General features: G+C 43.3%; 1 protein-coding gene across 2 annotated transcripts in view; it reads left to right on the top strand.

Annotated features, from left to right (window-relative positions):
• CSRP2 (cysteine and glycine rich protein 2) overlaps positions 1–19915 on the top strand; it is a 36045-nt gene extending 16130 nt beyond the window's left edge. Inside the window, exons 1-6 of one of the 2 annotated variants that reach the window (XM_077265340.1) lie at positions 1720–1903; positions 3396–3514; positions 6137–6305; positions 9989–10118; positions 18841–18934; positions 19572–19915. In XM_077265340.1, the coding sequence (XP_077121455.1) occupies positions 3403–3514; positions 6137–6305; positions 9989–10118; positions 18841–18934; positions 19572–19648 (582 nt within the window). In that variant the 5' untranslated portion in view covers positions 1720–1903; positions 3396–3402 and the 3' untranslated portion in view covers positions 19649–19915. Of the gene's footprint in view, positions 1–1719; positions 1904–3395; positions 3515–6136; positions 6306–9988; positions 10119–18840; positions 18935–19571 lie in introns of those variants that run through there. The other variant, XM_077265339.1, reaches the window with a different exon arrangement.
• The last annotated feature ends 325 nt before the right edge of the window (positions 19916–20240 follow it).

Raw genomic sequence — 20240 nt, 5'->3', positions numbered from 1 at the left:
AACGGTTAGTCTGCAGCAATACTCGCATGATTTTGAAACCGTCTAGTAGATATCCTACATGTAATAAAGGCAATCCGACTGAAGGATACTGCTCTTATCCTGTTGTACATAGGACACATCAGGGAGACTTCTGCTGCTGCTGCCAGTTGCCTTACAGCCATACGCAGAACAGTGAGAAAGTGGAGAGGGAACATGGCCGAGCTTGAGACACAGAACTTTTTTGTTTGTTTCAATTTTAACTAGGAAACTAGGATACAAAATGGAATTGGGAAAAAAATACATCAGTGGGATATTTATTTTGTTAATGTTTTGGTCACTGTTCCTTTTTTATTTTTGTGGATCCCATATTTTAGCAGCTATGCATATTATTGTGGTGCTTGTATAAAATACGGTTTATAGCTGTATTAAAGTTTACCATACTTTATCCTTGCGGAAGTTACATGGCGGTTCTACTTGATTTAGAGTTGGAGCTAGTTATATTTAAAACAAATCAAATCAATTTTCCCTGATCTCCGTCAGCTGCTGTTTAGTAAATCGTCCAAATGCTTATATAAAAGAAAAGGAATGTTAATCTGGGAAAAAGCGTGCCTGCCAGAAATTATACGTGAAGAACTATGGATAGAGTTTCCAACAATTTTTGCGTTTTAAGATCCTTTAAGGTTTGTGTATATGATACACTTACAAATCGTACTAATGCGAAATATATGCCTGCCTCGCAGGTTGTCACCTGGTCCCTGTGCCTTATATAAGGAGATCATTATTAGGACTTGTTTACCACTTTGCATTGGGAAATCTCGTAGACTCCCATTCACCAGAGGACAATGGTGTAAACGTCCTTATTATGGCTGTTATCTCCTTGGATTTATGGAGAATGTCTTATATTGCTTAGTTACCTTTTACATGTTACCTACAGTATTAAACAAATGAGGTAACCTAACATTAGTGCTTCTGGTATTGCAACAGTGGAACTAGCATATGACCTAATTGTGGCCTGAGGTTTTTTGGTCTTCCTTTGATCCTCTGGAATCTTTTCCCATATTGGGTATAAAAAAAAAAAAAAAGTCTGCTACAGAAAAAAAATGCACTGGATGTTGCCCCTTTTAAAAGTCCTACTGGCAACATCCACTTCTCAGCTTTCTGCGTGTAGAGGCTTCCACTGGTGCTATTGATGACATATTTTTCTATTTAACAATCTAACCAGAACTTTTTTTAAAGGGAACCTGTCACCACGTTTTTGGAAGATGGGATAAAAATAGCGTTAAATAGGGGCAGAGGTGGGCGTTACATTAGTGTGTGTGTTATGCGTTTATTACCCACCTAAGTTGCCGAAATAACTTTGCAAAGTCTCCGTTTTCGCCTGTCAATCAGGCTGGTCAGGTCACATGGGCGTGGTGTCTTCACCCAGATTTGGCGTAGTTTTCCGTTGGTGGCGTAGTGGTGTGCGCATGCCCAAAGTCCGGAATCCTCTTCCAGGGGATTTAAAATAGCGCGGTGTTCGTTATTGCATTGGTGATCGGTGGGCGCGGCCATCTTCCTTTGGCCGCGCGTGCGCAGAAGCGGCGCTCTGCTGTCCGCGGCTTCAGGAAAATGGCCGCGGGATGCCGCGCGTGCGCAGATGGATATCGCGGCGGCCATTTTCCTGAAGCCGCGGCCAGCAGAGCGCCGCTTCTGCGCACGCGCGGCCAAAGGAAGATGGCCGCGCCCACCGATCACCAATGCAATAACGAACACCGCGCTATTTTAAATCCCCTGGAAGAGGATTCCGGACTTTGGGCATGCGCACACCACTACGCCACCAACGGAAAACTACGCCAAATCTGGGGGAAGACAACGCCCATGCGACCTGACCAGCCTGATTGACAGGCGAAAACGGAGACTTTGCAAAGTTATTTCGGCAACTTAGGTGGGTAATAAACGCATAACACACACACTAATGTAACGCCCACCTCTGCCCCTATTTAACGCTATTTTTATCCCATCTTCCAAAAACGTGGTGACAGGTTCCCTTTAATTAGTATCTTGTACATTGCACTTTGACCAGTTCAATCCCCCTTGAACATGACGCAACCATACATATTTGGTCACAGTACTGTGGAAACTGAAGTGTGATCTACATTTTACCAGACTCCTATAAACCCAGACAAAGTCACCTTTAAGTTTTATAGGTTTTCATCCACCTTCCAAAACATTCCAGTATTTGGACTCAATATAATTCATGTATACAATTTCTTTATTCCTATGGGAATAACCTATTGTGCAGCACCATGTAGAGATTGTCATCAAGCATATTGATTCGCACAAAATCTAGGTTCTAGCATTTAACCCTATGGTGTGTTTTTGGAGAAAACCTGGAGTACATGAAGGAAACCAACGTAAGGAGAGCATACAAACTCTGCCAATGCCCCAAGGCACTGCTGCAAGGCAGCCATCCTAACCACTTAATTGGTGATAACATTCTGTACCAGAAAGCCAAAGCTTATTGCAGGAAAATCTTTCCACATTTATTTTGTACTAAGTGTGTACTGTATTTTTCGGACTATAAGACGTACTTTTTCCCAAAAAATTTTTGGGGTAAAATGGTGGTGCGTCTTATAGACGGAATATACTGACAAATACTGTGGCGGCAGCAGGAGTCAGGCGATTCTGCAGCGGTCCTGAACCGACGATCACACTCCCCTGATGCCAACATTATCAAATCTTTCTTGGATTTCATAGAGACAAGGGTTTGTACAAACCTAATTCTACAGAAAATCTGTAATCAGTGCTCCCAAGATGTTTGGAACAACCTCTTGCTGAGTTCCTTCAAAACATTTGCAAGTGTACCTAGAGGAATTGATTCTTTGCTGTTTTGAAGGCAAAAGATGGGCACATCAAATATTCAGCCACTTTGCGTTTTATTAATTGATGAACTATGAAAGTGGGTTGTCCACTACTCAGTCAACCCCTTCTCAATCCATGTTTTCCCCCATTATAATAATGCCTTACACTCTCCTCCGATGTCATCACCGGCTTTTTCAGGGCTCGTGTGACCATCAGCGCTGCCTTCACTCTTCCCACCTTCAGATAAAACCAACATCAGGAGGGAGTGAGACAGCAGCTGCACCTTACTTTCTCCGGATGTCTGATTTGTCTGAAGGAAGGGCGAGTGAAGCCAGCGCTGGTTGGCGGCTGGGATCGCGTGACAGCCAGTGGCGACAGTGGTGAGTATAAGGTGGTGTCATTTTACTGGCTGAAAACTTAGAGATTGACAAGGGGTTGTCAGAATAGTGGACGATCCCTTCTATTCTTACTTTGCAGCATTTTTTTTTTTCAATACATGCCTAAAACTTTTGAACATTACTGCATATTTAATGTACTCGATTGCTTGGTTTTTACATACATTTGTCTTTTTACAGTTCCAAGATGCCTAACTGGGGAGGTGGAAACAAATGTGGGGCCTGTGGCTCAACTGTGTACCATGCTGAAGAGGTGCAGTGTGATGGCAAGAGCTATCATAAGTGCTGCTTCCTTTGCAGTAAGTCTTTTTTATCATGGCTTTGTGTGTATCTACATGCGATCATTTTATGGGATTTGTTGCTATAGAGTTATTGACAATTCTGTAGATAAAAGAGCAAAAGGACAAAGTTCTACAATGATGTCACAAAATGACACTCTTTTATTAAAGAAGTTTTCAAGATTCTCTTCCCACCATGAATTGTAATGTGTTCCGTGGGCTGCTAATACAATCGGCCTGTAAGGATTAGGCCTGCTTAAGGGGTGGAATGTGAAACCAGTGAGGAGCCATGGCATCTACTTGGCACTCCTAGCACAATTATATTTTGTTTATAATGACTCCAAACTTGTAATTTTCCCACTGAAAAAATGTTGCTGGAAGCAGAACGTTCAGTGCTCTCTGCTGACTGCTCAACGAAAACTGCACACATTTTCCACTTGTGGAATATCACCATTATACTGGTCGGCGCTCACAACCATAATTGTTGGTTGCTTTTTTTCCACTGTCATAAAAATGTAGTTTAATCTATGAAATTCTCCTAACCAGCATGACGGAACTTGCTTAACTGTGAACCAAACGTCTAGGTCCATCTACAGAGAAGGAAGTCTGTTGTTTCTTGAATGTACAATATGGGAATTTCTGGGGTCTGACTATTTTTGTCATTTTCAGCATAAAATAACATGGGTGCTGTATGTAACGCTGAAACCTAGTGTAATTAACAGGTATCCACTGTTCTAATCTTTTTATGGTCCAGTTTCTCTGTCTTGAAAATCTCTACTTGCTGTCAAGGAGCAGAAACATTTCCATTCAAATTCTGTCTTAGGCTTATGCTGCCCACAAAGGAATTTGTACGTTTGCATCTATATTTTTCCCAGTGTTTCCAAGTAATTATGCTTAAAAGATCCGGCCAGAGACCAGACTAGTCTATGGCCAACTGCGGCCCGCTCTTCCTAGTGCCGCAGAACGTTGAGGGGTCTCTCCCTATATATACACGAGGTAGGTTGCTACGGCTGATCTTTAAAACTTCTCTGAAATGCAGCATTTCAGAGAATGATATACCTGGCCGCAGCCAACCAGGCTGCAGTCCATGTTCTGGGTAGAATTTTCCCCCTCCAACCCAAAGCCTTTTACAACCAGTAGAATTGCTGGCATCTCTATAGTCCTCAATGAGATTTATGCATTTCTAGTTTTTTTTTTTTTTTTTTCTTCAGGCGCCCTGTTATCCAGCAGTCATTGACCCACCCACACCCATTAACTCTTGCTTCACTGCCATGCCTAATTTTAATACATCCTATTTGTAACTATTTTAGTGTCCATATTTATTCCACAATGTATGGATGTGAATAGGGCGCACTACAATATCAATTTAGGTATAAGTGTGCTACATCATGTATGGAGAAAGTAATGTCAGAAGAAAGAGAGCCCAATACATAATAAAAAATATGCCTTTATTAACCCTGATAAACAGGGGGATATGAAACAACACAAGGTGCAATGTAACTACACCCCTATAAATGACAATAAACCAACCACAGTAACGACAATTAAGCATACATCAATAATGTAACGAGGAGGGGAGCGGGTCTATCCTCCTCCTCATTACCAACCACCATGGCTGCTTATTCCCTGTATTGGCAATATTTTCATTTTATTCCCAGCCTGCTCCCATGGGATCAGGCATACTCGTCAGGGCTCTTGTGTTCTTTCTACCAACAGCTTTCCTTTACCTTTTTATAGCCTTTGCTTCATTCAGTTATCATGATTTGTGGGGTCAGGTGGGCTATAAATAACACATTGGATCAGATTGTGTATTACCGTATATGCTATATATCGACTTAATTTTTTTTTTCATTTATTTATGTGTAATCATTCATTCTGAATCTTAATGGGGACACCCATTTATGCACACTGCCCATCTCTTTATGTGATATACTGTTGATCCAGGTGATCACCAGCCCCATGAAGTTTAGGGGCATTCTATAGGCCTAAACACTTATAGCAAAATTTATTTCCTATATGGTAACTTCTCATGTCTTAGGAGTGAGCTTACCCAGCTCTGGATTTTTGTTGTGTTTTTTTTTCCCTATATATCATTATTATATATAGTGATTACCATTTTTTTCATCATATACTCTGTTGCCACTATCATATGATATTGACCGTTATTGCTCTATGGTTAATTGTTATTATTACTGTAGTTGGTTTATTGTAATTTCTAGGTGTCTGGTTATATTGCACCTTGTGTGGATATATATCCCACTGTTGATCAGTGTTAAAAGCGTATTTTTTGTTGAAGCATTAGGTGCGCACGTCTAGGGATGTTTGCTTGAGGTCTCCTGGGGCTAGCGTGACATTATGCCACATGAGCCCTGCAGCCAGTCTGCGCTTAAGATTTCCATTTGTCCCAGGTTCATGCCTTCAGATGACCCTCAGACAAGTGAATGTAGAAAGCACACAGCAGCCTTGATTAGCTCAGCAGTGTCATGCAAGCCAGTGCAGGATGTGAGTATATTGTGCTTATTTTGCATAGATTGCTTTATTTAAAAAGGGGTTGTCCAGATAGGACAACACTTTTACATTTCCCATTTCTAGTAAACCACAATGTTTTGTTTAAATAGTTAAAGTTTTTGATTTTCATTTCAGTGGTTTGCAGAAAAAATCTTGATAGCACAACAGTGGCTAATCATGAGAATGAGATTTACTGCCGTTCCTGTTACGGGAAAAAATATGGGCCCAAAGGCTATGGCTACGGGCAAGGTGCTGGCACACTGAATATGGACCGGGGTGAACGACTGGGCATTAGACCTGAAGAGTAAGTCAATATTTCATTATTGCACAGGTCCCTGGATGCATTAAATTGTCTACTACTAAATCTTTCTTCAATATTTGGAAAAAGAGGCATGCACAACCTGACATGCTCATTGTATAATGCATACAAATTACAGACAGAATTGTTCATGAAGGATATGTGCACACGGAGTATTTTGAGGCGAGCACATACTCCAACTTTCTAGTGGAAACTGTTGAAATGTTCCTCCTTTCTAGGGAGTTTTTGCATTTCCTGAAAACATTTTGGAAGAGGGTGTGGAGTTGTTTTTTTTTTTTGTTTTTTTTTTTCTTTATGTGGTGGTTTGCAGCCTTTTGATTTGCCTAGTTTGAAGTGGAAAACTCAAGGCAAACACAAAAGAAACCCCAAAAGACTGTACAGTAACGTATTTCTATAATAGAAATGAATGTTAAAAGTCCTACTAGCAATTTTTTTTCACCCCTCCCCATAAGACCTTTTATTGGAGCCATCTACTCCACAAAAAAATAAAACACTCAGTATGGGGACATTTTAAAGAAGCACTCCCATTAACTTTTTTTCTCTCTAAGGGTATGTGCACACGTTGCGGATTCTCTGCGGATCCGCAGCGTTTTTTTGCGGTGCAGAAACGCTGCAGATCCGCAATTGATTTACAGTACAATGTAAATCAATGAGAAAAAAAAAAATGCTGTGCACACTTTGCGGAAAATCCGCTGCGGAAACGCTGCGGTTTTAAAGAACTAGCATGTCAATTCTTTTTTGTGAATCTGCAGCGTTTTTGTACCCATTCCATTATAGAAAACCGCAGGGGTAAAAACGCAGCAAATCCGCAAGAAAACCGCAGCAAAAACGCACAAAAAAAAGCTGCGGATCCGCACAAAAAACCGCAGGTGCTTTTTCTGCCAGGAGAGACAGAATCCGCACCAGAAATTCCTAAGCCGAATCCGCAATGTGTGCACATAGCCTAAAGGGGGGTTATCTACTACTAGGACAATGGACAATCCCTTCTCAATCTGAATATTATGAAAATAAAAACACTTGCTCTCCTCCCGTGCCGCTCCTGGGGCTTGCGCTTGTGCTGCCTCTGACGCACAAGCTTTGTGCCCATTCAGTGTTGGCGTCACACTCTCCACATTTGGACGTACTAGTAATTAAGAGGAAGTGAGTAGCCAGCCGCAGCGGTCACTTCCTCTTGAGTATTTTTACGTTCGAAGGAGGGGAGTGTGACGCCGTCGCCAATTGGGCGCAGGGCTAATGTGTCATAACCATATAAGAGCCCCAGGAATGCGAGTGCCGACATCACTGGAACAGCAGTGGCACAGGAGGGAGGTATAATTGTTGTTGTTTTCACAGGTGAAAACATTCCTGATGAGAAGGGATTGTCCTACTAGTGGACAACCCCTTTAGCAGTATTTAAATCTTGTTACTGTGGACTGAGTAGTTGGAGAACAAAGCAGTCAGGGCACAGCTCTACCTCTTAGGCCGGCGTCACACTCAGCGTATCAAAATACGGTCTGTATTTCACGGCCGTAATACGCAGAAAAGTCCCCAAAATAGTGATCCGTATGTCATCCGTAGGCAGGGTGTGTCAGCGTATTTTGCGCATGGCATCCTCCGTATGTAATCCGTATGGCATCCATACTGTGATATTTTCTCGCAGGCTTGCAAAACCGACATCTAATGGATTTATGTGCTCAAATGTTCGTTAAAACATATATACAGTGTATGTGTGTATATGTATGTGTGTGTGTGTGTGTGTGTGTATATATATATATATATATATATATATATATATATATATATATATATATATATATATATATATATATATTTATATATTTATTTATTTCTGTATTTATATTTAATTCAGCGCAATATATTTGAAAAGCCGGTAATTCAATTGCTGGCTTTTCATTTCTCCTTCCCAAACTCGACAGGATATGAGACATGGTTTACATACAGTAAACCATCTCATATCCCCTTTTTTTTGCATATTCCACACTACTAATGTTAGTAGTGTGTATGTGCAAAATTTGGGCGCTGTAGCTGCTAAAATAAAGGGTTAAATGGCGGAAAAAATTGGCGTGGGCTCCCGCGCAATTTTCTCCGCCAGAGTGGTAAAGCCAGTGACTGAGGGCAGATATTTATAGCCTAGAGAGGGTCCATGGTTATTGGCCCCCCCTGGCTAAAAACATCTGCCCCCAGCCATCCCAGAAAAGGCACATCTGTAAGATGCGCCTATTCTGGCACTTGGCCACTCTCTTCCCACTCCCGTGTAGCGGTGGGATATGGGGTAATGAAGGGTTAATGTCACCTTGCTATTGTAAGGTGACATTAAGCCAGATTAATAATGGAGAGGCGTCAATTATGACACCTATCCATTATTAATCCAATTGTATGAAAGGGTTAAAAAAACCACACATTATTAAAAAGTATTTTAATGAAATAAACACACAGGTTGTTTTAATATTTTATTGCTCTCTCAATCCACCTGAAGACCCTCGCTCTGAAAAATAATAAACCAACAATATACATACCTTCAGATGATCTGTCACGTCCCACGAAGTAAATCCATCTGAAGGGGTTAAATCATTTTACAGCCAGGAGCTGTTCTAAAGCACTCGCTCGTGCCTGTAAACCCCGGGTACTGAAAGGAAAGGAGACCGTACATTTTTAAACCTTCTAAAATGCTAACAAAATACAAGACCATTTTACAAATGGTGCTGATATAAAGCAGACGTGTGGGAAATATGTATTAATGTTTTTCTATGGGGTGACTATCTGGATTAAAGGGATAATCATTCAAAGTTTGACGATTGCTATCTTTTTTTCTTTTACATTTTTGTCAAATTTCAGTTATTTTTTTAATAAATAAACACAACATATGAACCCAAATTTACCATTATCATAAAGTATAACATGTCACGAAAACGGTCTCAAAATCACTGGAATTTGTTGAAGCGTTCCAGAGTTATCACATAAAGTGACACTGGTCAGATTTTTGAAATTCGGCCTCGTCACTAAGGGGTTAAATGCCTGTTGCATAGTTTTGTTTTTTTTTCCTTTCTTTCTCCTTTTTAATCATCACCCTGTCTATAAGGGATTAAGGAGCAGTGTAACCTCCCAGTACCGACTGTGACCTTGCCTATTCCTTGATTGCTTCTTTGACCATCTTGCCCACCATGACTATTGTTTCATACTATTGTCACCATCCACTGAATGTTGATTGCTGAAGCCACACGTACTGCATCCAAAGTGAGTGAAGGGGAGAAGATGAAATGAAGGCCACACGTTACATGATGCTCCTCATTAGATCACTAAGGCACCATTCTGGTTTGTCATGGAATGACAAATATGATGTATGATAATAGGACATGTCGATTTTGGCAGTGACAGTTGCAATGCATCCAAAGTTTTGCTAGGTGTCTTTGCTAAATTGCTATATACTACAGGTCAAAGGAGTTTCATTGCGACCCTGATAGTACCGTGACAGGCAAAATGCAAAAAAAAAAAAAAAAATCCAACCGCACCTGATAATCTGAAAAATACATTGCTTATTCTGTCTTCTCCACATTATAAATAAGTATTGGGTGTGTGTATATGTGTTGCACTATTCCTTAACTCCCTTAAAAAAAATGTATAGTCGAGTTGTGAAGAAAAAAAAATAAAAAAATTTCGGACTGTTGCAGATCACAACAATCGCGTTCCAGTGCCTCTGCTAACCCTTCAAAGTTTGCCCAGAAGTTTGGAGGATCTGATAAGTGTCCCAGATGTGGTGAATCCGTATATGCTGCAGAGAAAGTAATGGGAGCTGGGAAGGTAGGAGACTGAACAAGTGTGTAGTTTTAAGTTTTAGCATGCTCTGAATGAATAATACAAGTCTTTTGAGTCCAAAGCATTTAATATGGCTGTATGTAAGGGTAAATAATTGTCCAGTTAAAAAGAATTTTTTTTTTTTTTAGAAAGGTATTTATTTACATCTAATGTTTTTGTACTGTAAAAAGTTTCCTTGGTCATCGGACAACATGAGTTGTCCAGGTACTGGCATCTGTACTCCAATTTGTCATTTGAACGTTGTGTGTGAGCGGGGTGGGGTGCTGGCTGATTTTTCAGTAGCTAAACCAGCACTGTCGGGGTGTTGGCGTAACATAATGGCGCTGGCTTATTTCTCACCCTGATGATATGCTGATACTGAACAGTTTATCGTTTGAAGGATAAACCTGGAGAGCAGATACCCCCAACATGGTATCACCAAGAATATCAGCTCACCACTCCCTCACACAGGTCGCAGAAAATGGCAACCCAAACCCTTTGTTTTGTTGTACAATTTTCTATATACTGTATTTTTTTGGACCATAAGAAGCACTTTTTTCCACAAAAATGTTTGTGGAAAATGCAGGTGCGTCTTGTGGTCGCAATATGCTTACAAATACTGGAGGCGGTCCCAGTGGCGGAGATCCTGATGCAGCTGGTGCGGCTGTAGCTGTGGTGCGGTGGTGTCGGGGCTCTGTGGTGTGGCGACAGCGGGGCTCTGGGCTGCGTGGGGGGCATTGCAGAGATCTGAATCTGTGCATGCGCTGCCCCGGCAGCCATCTTTCCAGAGGCCACCGGTGGCCATCTTTCCGGAGGCCTCCGCTTCGCAGGAACGGAGCTGCGGGGGCTTTGACGAAATGCCGGTGGAGCCCCGGCAGCCCCACAGCAACAGCACCAGCCTGGCATGGGATTTCCCGGAGGCCACCGCACCAGCCTGGACCACCAAACAACCTCTGCGACTACTCCATCAGTGCCGAAACCCCTCCTCGGTAAGCTGAATTCGGACTAAGACGGACCCCCATTTGACACTTTTTTTTTTTCCCCCTATTTTCTTTCTGAAAATTTGGGGTGCGTCTTATGGTCCAGTGCGTCAGTTTTAAAAATACGGTATTTTTTTGCCACTAAAACGTAGGTGTTAAAGCCAAAATGGTCTGGTGCAGGAAGGGATTAAGTCCTATGACGTATATGTACGTCACAGATCGTGTCCATGCGGGCTCCGGTGCTGAGCCTGCATCTTTTCCAGCACATGACAACCTGTGGTTTCTGATGTTTTGAGCACCGCCATGTGGCCCACGTTCATAGCAATGGTCAATTCTGAAGCCCTGCTTCGTAACAAGACAATTTTAAAAAAATCATAATTTTTTGGGTGTCTGTAACATTGCATAAAAATGCAATAACGAGTGATCAAAATATCGTGGAAAATAGTGACACTTTTTTTCACCACTTGCCAACATGTATATGTTCTCTTCTTATGCATCTGTGAACTCGTAATGACCTGGGAATCGTATTTGCAGGTCAGTTCTAGTGTTCAGTGATCGTAGTAAGAAAAAAAAAAAAAAAAGTGAAATTGCACTTTTTTGCAATTTCACCACATCTGGATTTTTTTTCTTGTTTTCCATTGCACGATATAGAAAAAACAATGGTTTGTTGAAAAGTACAACTTGTCCATCCAGCAAAAAACAAGCCCCCCCCCCCCGGCCAAATTGATAGAAAAATTAAAAAAAGTTATGGCTCCGGGAAGAGAGCAAAAAAAAATGATTCCCAAGGTCGTGAAGGAACTAAAGGGGTAATCCGGTTCTGCTCACACTTCCCATCCGGAGGGGAGTGGGTCTGGTGACTGTCTACAGATACAGTGCCTTGTGAAAGTATTCGGCTCTCTGGATGTTTTCAGCTTTTTCCCACATATCATGCTTCAAACATAAAGATACAAAATGCTAATTTTTGGTGAAGAATCAACAAGTGGAACACAATTGTGAAGTTGAAGGAAATTTCTTGGTTATTTTAAATTTTTTGGGAAATTCAAAAACTGAAAAGTGGGGATTGCAATATTATTCGGCCCCTTTAACTTAATACTTTGTTGCGCCACCTTTTGCTGCGATACAGCTGCAAGTCGCTTGGGGTATGTCTGTATCATTTTTGTACATCGAGAGACTGAAATTCTTGCCCATTCTTCCTTGGCAAACAGCTCGAGCTCAGTGAGGTTTGATGGAGATCGTTTGTGAACAGCAGTTTTTGGCTCTTTCCACAGATTCTCAATTGGTTTGAGGTCTGGACTTTGACTTGGCCATTTTAACACCTGGATACGTTTATTTGTGAAACATTCTATTGTAGATTTTGCTTTGTTTGGGATCAATGTCTTGTTGGAAGACAAATCTCTGTCCCAGTCTCAGGTCTTTTGCAGACTCCCAACAGGTTTTCTTCAAGAATGGGTCCTGTATTTGGCTCCATTCATCTTCCCATCAATTTTAACCATCTTCCCTGTCCCTGCTGAAGAAAAGCAGGCCCAAACCATGATGCTGCCACCACCATGTTTGACAGTGGAGATGGTGTGTTCAGGGTGATGAGCTGTGTTGCCTTTACGCCAAACATATCGTTTGGCATTGTTGCCAAAAAGTTTGATTTTGGTTTCATCTGACCAGGGCACCTTCCTCCATAGGTTTGGTGTGACTCCCAAGTGGCTTGTTGCAAACCTTAAACGACACTTTTTATGGATATCTTTGAGAAATGGCTTTCTTCTTGCCACTCTTCCATAAAGGCCAGATTTGTGCAATGTACGACTGATTGTTGTCCTATGGACAGACTGTCCCACCTCAGCTGTAGATCTCTGCAGTTCATGGGCATGAGTGATCATGGGCCTCTTGGCTGCATCTGATCAGTCTTCTCCTTGTTTGAGATGAAAGTTTATAGGGATGGCCGGGTCTTGGTAGATTTGCAGTGGTATGATACTCCTTCCATTTCAATATGATCGCTTGCACAGTGCTCCTTGGGAAGTTTTGGAAATTTTGTATCCAAATCCGGCTTTAAACTTCTCCACAACAGTATCACGGACCTGCCTGTTGTGTTCCTTGGTCTTCATGATGCTCTCTGTGCATTTATACGGAGACTTGATTACACACAGGTGGATTATATTTATCATTAGGCATATAGAACAACATTGGATCATTCAGAGATCCACAATGAACTTCTGGTTGCATGCCCCACTTTTCTCTAGTCACCTTCCACGACAGTCACCTTGGAGGATGTCTCCCCGCCCTAATGGGGAACAGGAACACAGAGGTTAAATAACCCTCCCCTTCCTGCTAACTCCAGTGTTTTTCAAGTCCCCCAGTGGGGCATGAAGAGGTCCTGCAGGTGCTGTCGTGGCCGTTGAACAGAGCACCTGGATTTGCTTACCAATGGGCAGCTGAGGTCGGGCGGTATCCTCTCCTCCTCCTCCATGTGCTGCGCTCCGTCTTCACCCTTGCAGTGGACTCGGGCCCTCCTTCCCGCCCCTCCTGCACTGTCCGGGGCAAAGCGGGGTGGTGACGTGCTGCCGGGGTCCTCGCTGAGATCCCCTGCGTCCTCCCTCTCCGGCGTCTGTGTGGAGTTCCGGGTTCGCGCGTGCCGGATGTGACGTCATTGCACTTCCGGTTCGTGGCCTGGGGCTCTGCACTGGAGCGCACACGGTCCTGGCGTTCCATGAGGTCGGTGGCCACCGCGGGGAATCGCCGACCAGATAGGGTCGTTCAAGCCTCCCTATGGATCGAAGGGGGAGGAGCACACAATATCGCTGGGGACCTCAATACCTACATATCCTGGTCTGGGCCTCCAGGTAAGACGCTGTTCCCTGTCTCTGTGACTGTATACAGCTTGACCATGGACAGCAACAAAAACCCTCTGCTTTATCTTCAGATCCCAGCGTTCACCCTCCTGCCGTGAGTAGCCGGGCTGGTCCCTTTACTGTTCTGGCATGTCTTTTATGGGTTACTTAGTATACCTCTCTCTCTTTTAGGGAGAAAAGGTCTCTGCCCCAAAGAGTAAACCTAGCCGCAAGTGTGGTGTTTTTGGCTCCCGGCTACCCTCTGCCTATAAGACCCTGTGTCAACCGTGTACGGATGACATATTACGTGCTGAACAGCCCTCCCTTCTGGACAGTATTAAAAGCTTGATTAAACAGGAGGTACAGTCCTCCATGGCGACCTTCTCCCAAGCTCAAGCGTCGCATCCTTCCCCCCCAAAAAAAACAAAAAACGGAAGATGGTCCCAGTTAATACTGATACTGACTCAGGAGAGGTCCAGTCTTCTGAGTCAGGAGACGATTGGGACAATGAGGGCTCCACATCACCCCTAAAGCGGATATGGAGGATATGGATGAGCTAGTCTCCATAGTAAGAAGCACCATGGGGGTTGAGGAAGTAGAGGAAAAACATTCTGTACAGGATGTAATGTTTGGGGGCCTGAGACCCAAGCCTAAAAAAGGGCTCCCTATAAACGAAAATGTTCAAAATCTCATTTTCCAAGAGTGGGCTTCCCCAGAGAAGGGCCTTAGTGTCCCTTCTGACTTTAAAAACCGGTTTCCCTTAGAGGGTGATAATTCTATTTGAGAGGTTCCCAAAGTGGACGTTCAGGTCTCTAAAGTCACCAAAAAGACGTCCCTCCCATTTGAGGACTCTTCTCAATTAAAAGATCCAATGGATCGAAAGATCGAGAGTCACCTAAAGAAATCCTGGGAGTCCTCTACGAATCTTCTTAAGGCAAATATTGCTTCTACTTGAGTCACCAGGGCCCTGGTCCTCTGGCTTCGCAAATTAGAGGAACATCTCTCCCAGGGTACTTCCAGAGAGGAAATCCTGGACTCCCTTCTCCAAAAGGCTTTGGGATTCCTAGCCGATGCCTCAGGAGAGTCCGTTCGGGTGGCCTCACGGTCCCTAGTGCTCTAAAATTAAGCCAGGAGAGCTCTTTGGCTGAAATCTTGGGGAGGCGACATTACCTCTAAAACCAAACTCTGCGCCATCCCCTTTAAGGGTCACCATGTGTTGGGGCCAATACTGGATGATATCCTGGATAAGGCCTCTGATAGGAAGAAATCGCTTCTGGAACAAAAAGTTACTAGAAAGCGTTTTTTTTAGTCTCCCTCGTGACCAGTCCTCCCTGAAGGATTTTAGGGGAAAAGGAAAAATGGGTCGTTGGAGCTATCCGAAAGGGGGTAGAGGCAGGAACATCCTCGTGCCTCAACAGCAGCAGACTCAGGAAAAACAGTGACCCTTCGGTCGGGGGCCGGCTCTCACGGTTTCTCTCCCAATGGTGGTCCATATCCGCGAACCAGTGGATCCTCCACACGTTACAGTTCGGACTAAAATTGGAATTCGAGAGCCCCCCCCATTGCCTGAGAATTACCCCGGAACAACCCCCAGACCTCCTTGACTCCTTTCTCCTTCAAATCCAGGAACTTCTGAGAGGGCAAGTGATCATCCATGTACCCCAGCAGGACTTGGGCAGAGGTCATTACTCTCGCCTTTTCCTCATAAAGAAACCCTCCGGGAAGTGCAGGCTGATCATAAATCTAAAACCCTTGAACCAGGTCATCAAGTATCGGAGGTTCAAGATGGAGTCAGTCAAAACCGCAATCCCGCTAATTGGACAAGACTGGGTGATGGCAACGATAGACCTGAGGGACGCCTATTATCACGTTCCAATCCATCCGGATCACAGGAAGTTCCTCAGGTTTGCAATCTCCCACAACCGCAAGATCACTCACTACCAATTCAATGTCCTTCCCTTCGGAGTATCCTCGGCTCCAAGAGTATTCTCAAAAATCATGAGAGAAGCAGTCATCTTCCTCCGTCATCAGGGAATCTGCCTGGTCCCTTACCTAGACGATCTTCTAATTATGGCTCCTTCAATATCTCAGCTGAACCAAGATGTATCAAAAACTCTGGATATTCTCGAGTCCCTGGGCTGGATCCCGAATCTCCTAAAGTTGGACCTACAGCCTTCCACGAGGAAGAAATTCCTAGGGATTATCTTGGATTCAGAGAAAAGGATGTCCTTCCTTCCCAAAGATCGTCAGCACGACCTTTGCCAAAGAATCTCACGATTCAAGCAACAAAGATCCCGCAACCCTGAGGGAATCCATGTCTATTCTAGGATCCCTAACTTCGTGCATTCAGGCAGTATCCTGGGCCCAGGCACACACACGGACCCTCCAGACTCGCGTTATCCTACATTCTCTGAGGTATCAGAACACTCTGTCCAGGAGAATCCCTCTTCCCGGACATGTGAAATCAGCCCTGTCATGGTGGCTAAAAGGCTGGAACCTTCGGCGAGGGGTAAGCTGGGATCAGCTCCCTCTGAAAGTGCTCCACACAGATGCCAGCTGAAGAGGTTGGGGTGCCGTGGTCGATCAAACATATTTTCAGGGTCTATGGCCCGCAGACATAAGTTCCAGATCCTCCAATCTGAGGAAACTAAAGGCAGTAGAGGAAGCGCTGCTAGCTGCCTCACCTCTAATCCAAGGCCACCATATTCGTGTCTACTCCGACAACGTGACGACTGTGGCTTATCTTTGTCACCAGGGGGGCACAAAGTATACCAGTCTGAAACTAGTGGCAGCTCGGATATTTCTCTGGGCGGAGAAACACCTCCTTTCAATCTCCGCGGTACATCTGAAGGGTTCAGACAACACCAAAGCGGACTTCCTCAGCAGGAAAGACATACATCCTGGAGAATGGTGCCTGAACCAGGAGGTTTTCCTAACTTAAACCTCGAGATGGGTAACCCCGGAGGTCAACTTGTTTGCGAATGCCCAGAACGCAAAGTCAGAAACTTATTTCTCCCTCAGCCCTGTGCAGGGTGCTCTGGGAATGGATGCTCTCATTCATCCTTGGACCTTCAACTTGGCTTGCGCCTTTCCACCAATTCCGATGCTGTCAAAGACACTGCAAAAAATCCGGTGAGACAGTCAGAACAATCCTGATTGCCCCATTGTGGGCAAGGCGGAGCTGCTACAGCACCTTGAGGGGAATGACCGAGGAAGGTCCCATTCTTCTTCCTCAAAGATCCGATCTTCTCTTCCAAGGTCCCCTCCTTTATCCGGATTTCAAAAAATTGAATCTAGCTGCCTGGCTACTGAGACCAACATTCTAAAAGCCAGAGGTCTCTCCGATAGGGTTATCCAAACTCTCCAAAAGAGTAGGAAACCGGTGACTAACGCCATCTATAACAAAGTATGGAAGAAATTCCCTTCCACCCCAACATCTCTCAAATCTTAGACTTCCTCCAGAAGGATTTAGATCTTGGGCTCTCCCCGAATACTCTGAAAGTTCAGGTATCTGCCCTTAGTTCTTTTTTTGACCAGGATCTAGCTGGCCACCACTGGATCAAGCAATTCATAACTTCAACAAGTAGACTACGTCCTAGTCTCCCTAGTCGGATCCCTCCTTGGGATCTAAATTTAGTACTCAATAGTTTAACTCAGCCACCCTTTGAGCCCTTGGTTTCCCTACCCCTTAAAATCCTAACACTTAAAACGGTGTTCCTAGTCGCTATTACCACAGCTAGGCGCGTAGGAGAATTGCAGGCCTTGTCAATTCAAGAACCCTTCATATCCATAAATTCTGACAGCTTAATCCTACGACTAAACCCTGCCTTTATGCCCAAAGTCGTTTCAGATTTTCATAGGGGTCAGGATGTGGTTTTGCCCTCATTTTGTCCAAACCCTTCCAACGAGAAGGAGGAAAACTTCCATACCCTGGATGTCCGCAGGGTAGTTCTCCATTACCTGGAGCAGTCCAAATCTTGGAGGGTCGACCAGAATCTATTTATCCAATTCTCAGGACAAAATAAAGGGAAGAAGGCGGCTAAAAGAACGATTGCAAGCTGGATAAAACAAGCTATCTGTCTTGCATATGCGGCCAAAGATCTCCCTCCGCCGATCTCTCTGAAGGCCCATTCTATCCAGTCAGTTTCCACGTCATGGGCAGCAAGAGGAAACACCTCATCAGAACAGATATGCAGAGCTGCCACATGGTCTTCTGTTCATACCTCCACCAGACATTACAGGCTGAATTTCGACAGGGATCTGACCTTCGGCAGACGTGTTCTACAGGCCGTGGTCCCTCCCTAAAGAAATTACCGTTGGTATATCTCCAAGGTGACTGTCGTGGAAGGTGACTAGAGAAAATAGAATTAGACTTACCGGTAATTCGGTTTCTAGGAACCTTCCACGATAGCACTAATTTCCCTCCCTATCTGATATTTCACTGGATGATTCCTGCACTTTAGTGGTAACTATTCACGCTACTATGGCCAGAAAAAACACTGGAGTTAGCAGGAAGGGGAGGGTTATTTAACCTCTTTGTGTTCCTGTTCCCCATTAGGGCGGGGAGACATCCTCCAAGGTGACGGTCGTGGAAGATTCCTAGAAACCGAATTACTGGTAAGTCTAATTCTATTTTCAGTTTTTGAATTTCCCAAAAAATTTAAAATAACCAATAAATTTAGTTCAACTTCACAATTGTGTTCCACTTGTTGATTCTTCACCAAAAATTTACATTTGGTATCTTTGTTTGAAGCATGGTATGTGGGAAAAGGTTGAAAAGTTCCAGGGAGCCGAATACTTTTGCAAGGCACTGTATCTGGGGTTTTGCATCTGAGCAGCTGGTCTCTCACTTGTCCTATTCATAGATCTAGTATTTATTCATAATTCCTTTTCCATTTTTACATTCACTAATCACTTTCTCCCTTGCAGCCATGGCATAAGAATTGTTTCAGATGTGCAAAGTGTGGCAAGAGTCTAGAATCTACAACTTTGACTGAAAAGGATGGGGAAATCTATTGCAAAGGTGAGATGGCGTGAATGTCAGCATTTATATTTTCCCATTGTTTGCATGCCATTACCATTGTATGAATGGACCGCACAAGGAAACTAGAGCTTAAGTGGTACAGACAAGTTATCGGGTAATGCCTGTGTGGAGTGAATTATTTTTATTGGTGTTTGTCCTGAGCCTGTTGTTTTCTTGAGGAAGGGCTGGTGTTCTGACACTTTAATTATGGCAAAGGATCCTGCTCTATAGTGACTGCTGTGAATAACCTGTCCGCTTCCTGGAAGATTGCTGTGGCCTCCTATTGTGTTGTCAAACTCAAGGCTATAAAAAGAAGACACAGGATGTTAATGGCTTATAAAGGAAGCTGGGCATGGGGGAAATACATGGGATACACCTTCTCTAATTTTTGTGTATGCATGCTTATAAACTTTGTTTCTTGCCTTACTGATGACTGTGATGCTTACAATTATATACCATAGGAAGGACACCATCTATGACTTGCTCAGATGCTCTTAGAGCAAACTTAATGTCTTCGTCCCTCACACTCCCACTTTGTACCTTACTGGGTCACCAGTCTTGGGTCATGCATTGTTTTTCAGTTTGCAGCAGACAATTGGGCGAAAAGATAATAAATTAAGTGAATTTTGTTTTTTAGCTTGCTATGCAAAGAATTTTGGACCTAAAGGTTTTGGATATGGCCAAGGAGCTGGAGCACTAGTCCATGCACAGTGAAGACCATGTAAAAGGATCCAATAATAGAAAATTTACTGACCACCTCATAAAGCCTTATTACTAAGCATATCTGTCATTCCAAAATTTTACTAATCACTGTGAAGTTGTACCGGATTTGTTTTTTCTAAACTTCTGTAGATTTTTTTATTTTTTTTTCCCAACAAGAATATTTCCTGTTGTAACATGATAATAATATTGGGTTTTTACGTGTTTATTCTATTCCTTCTTTCTATTTTGAATATCAAAATAAACTTCAGTTTGTTCGCATTTTATTGCTTCTCTTAATGTTATTAAATATTAGTTATTTCAAAAACAAATTCTGGGACATTTTAAGCACCATACCAGGGGTTATGAAAACCTGATGGAACAGCTATATCGCCCTGTTAACATCAAGTTAACGCCTTCCATCAGACATGAACTTCCAGAGTTTTGCTGATATGTACCTACAAGATATACTACTGTAAGCGTGTACAGCTGTATGTGATCTATAGACCAACCTCCTTGCTAAAAGGCGCAGAAACGCATAGTAGACTACTTTTCATTACAACAAAAATAAATGGTACACCAGCCCACTGAAGGCCAAAAAGATGCT

The sequence above is a fragment of the Ranitomeya variabilis genome, chromosome 5, assembly GCF_051348905.1.
Source record: "Ranitomeya variabilis isolate aRanVar5 chromosome 5, aRanVar5.hap1, whole genome shotgun sequence".
NCBI classification, from domain to species: domain Eukaryota; kingdom Metazoa; phylum Chordata; class Amphibia; order Anura; family Dendrobatidae; genus Ranitomeya; species Ranitomeya variabilis.
The sequence above is the reverse complement of the archived record's forward strand: the minus strand, read 5'-3'. Positions and strand labels throughout refer to the sequence as shown.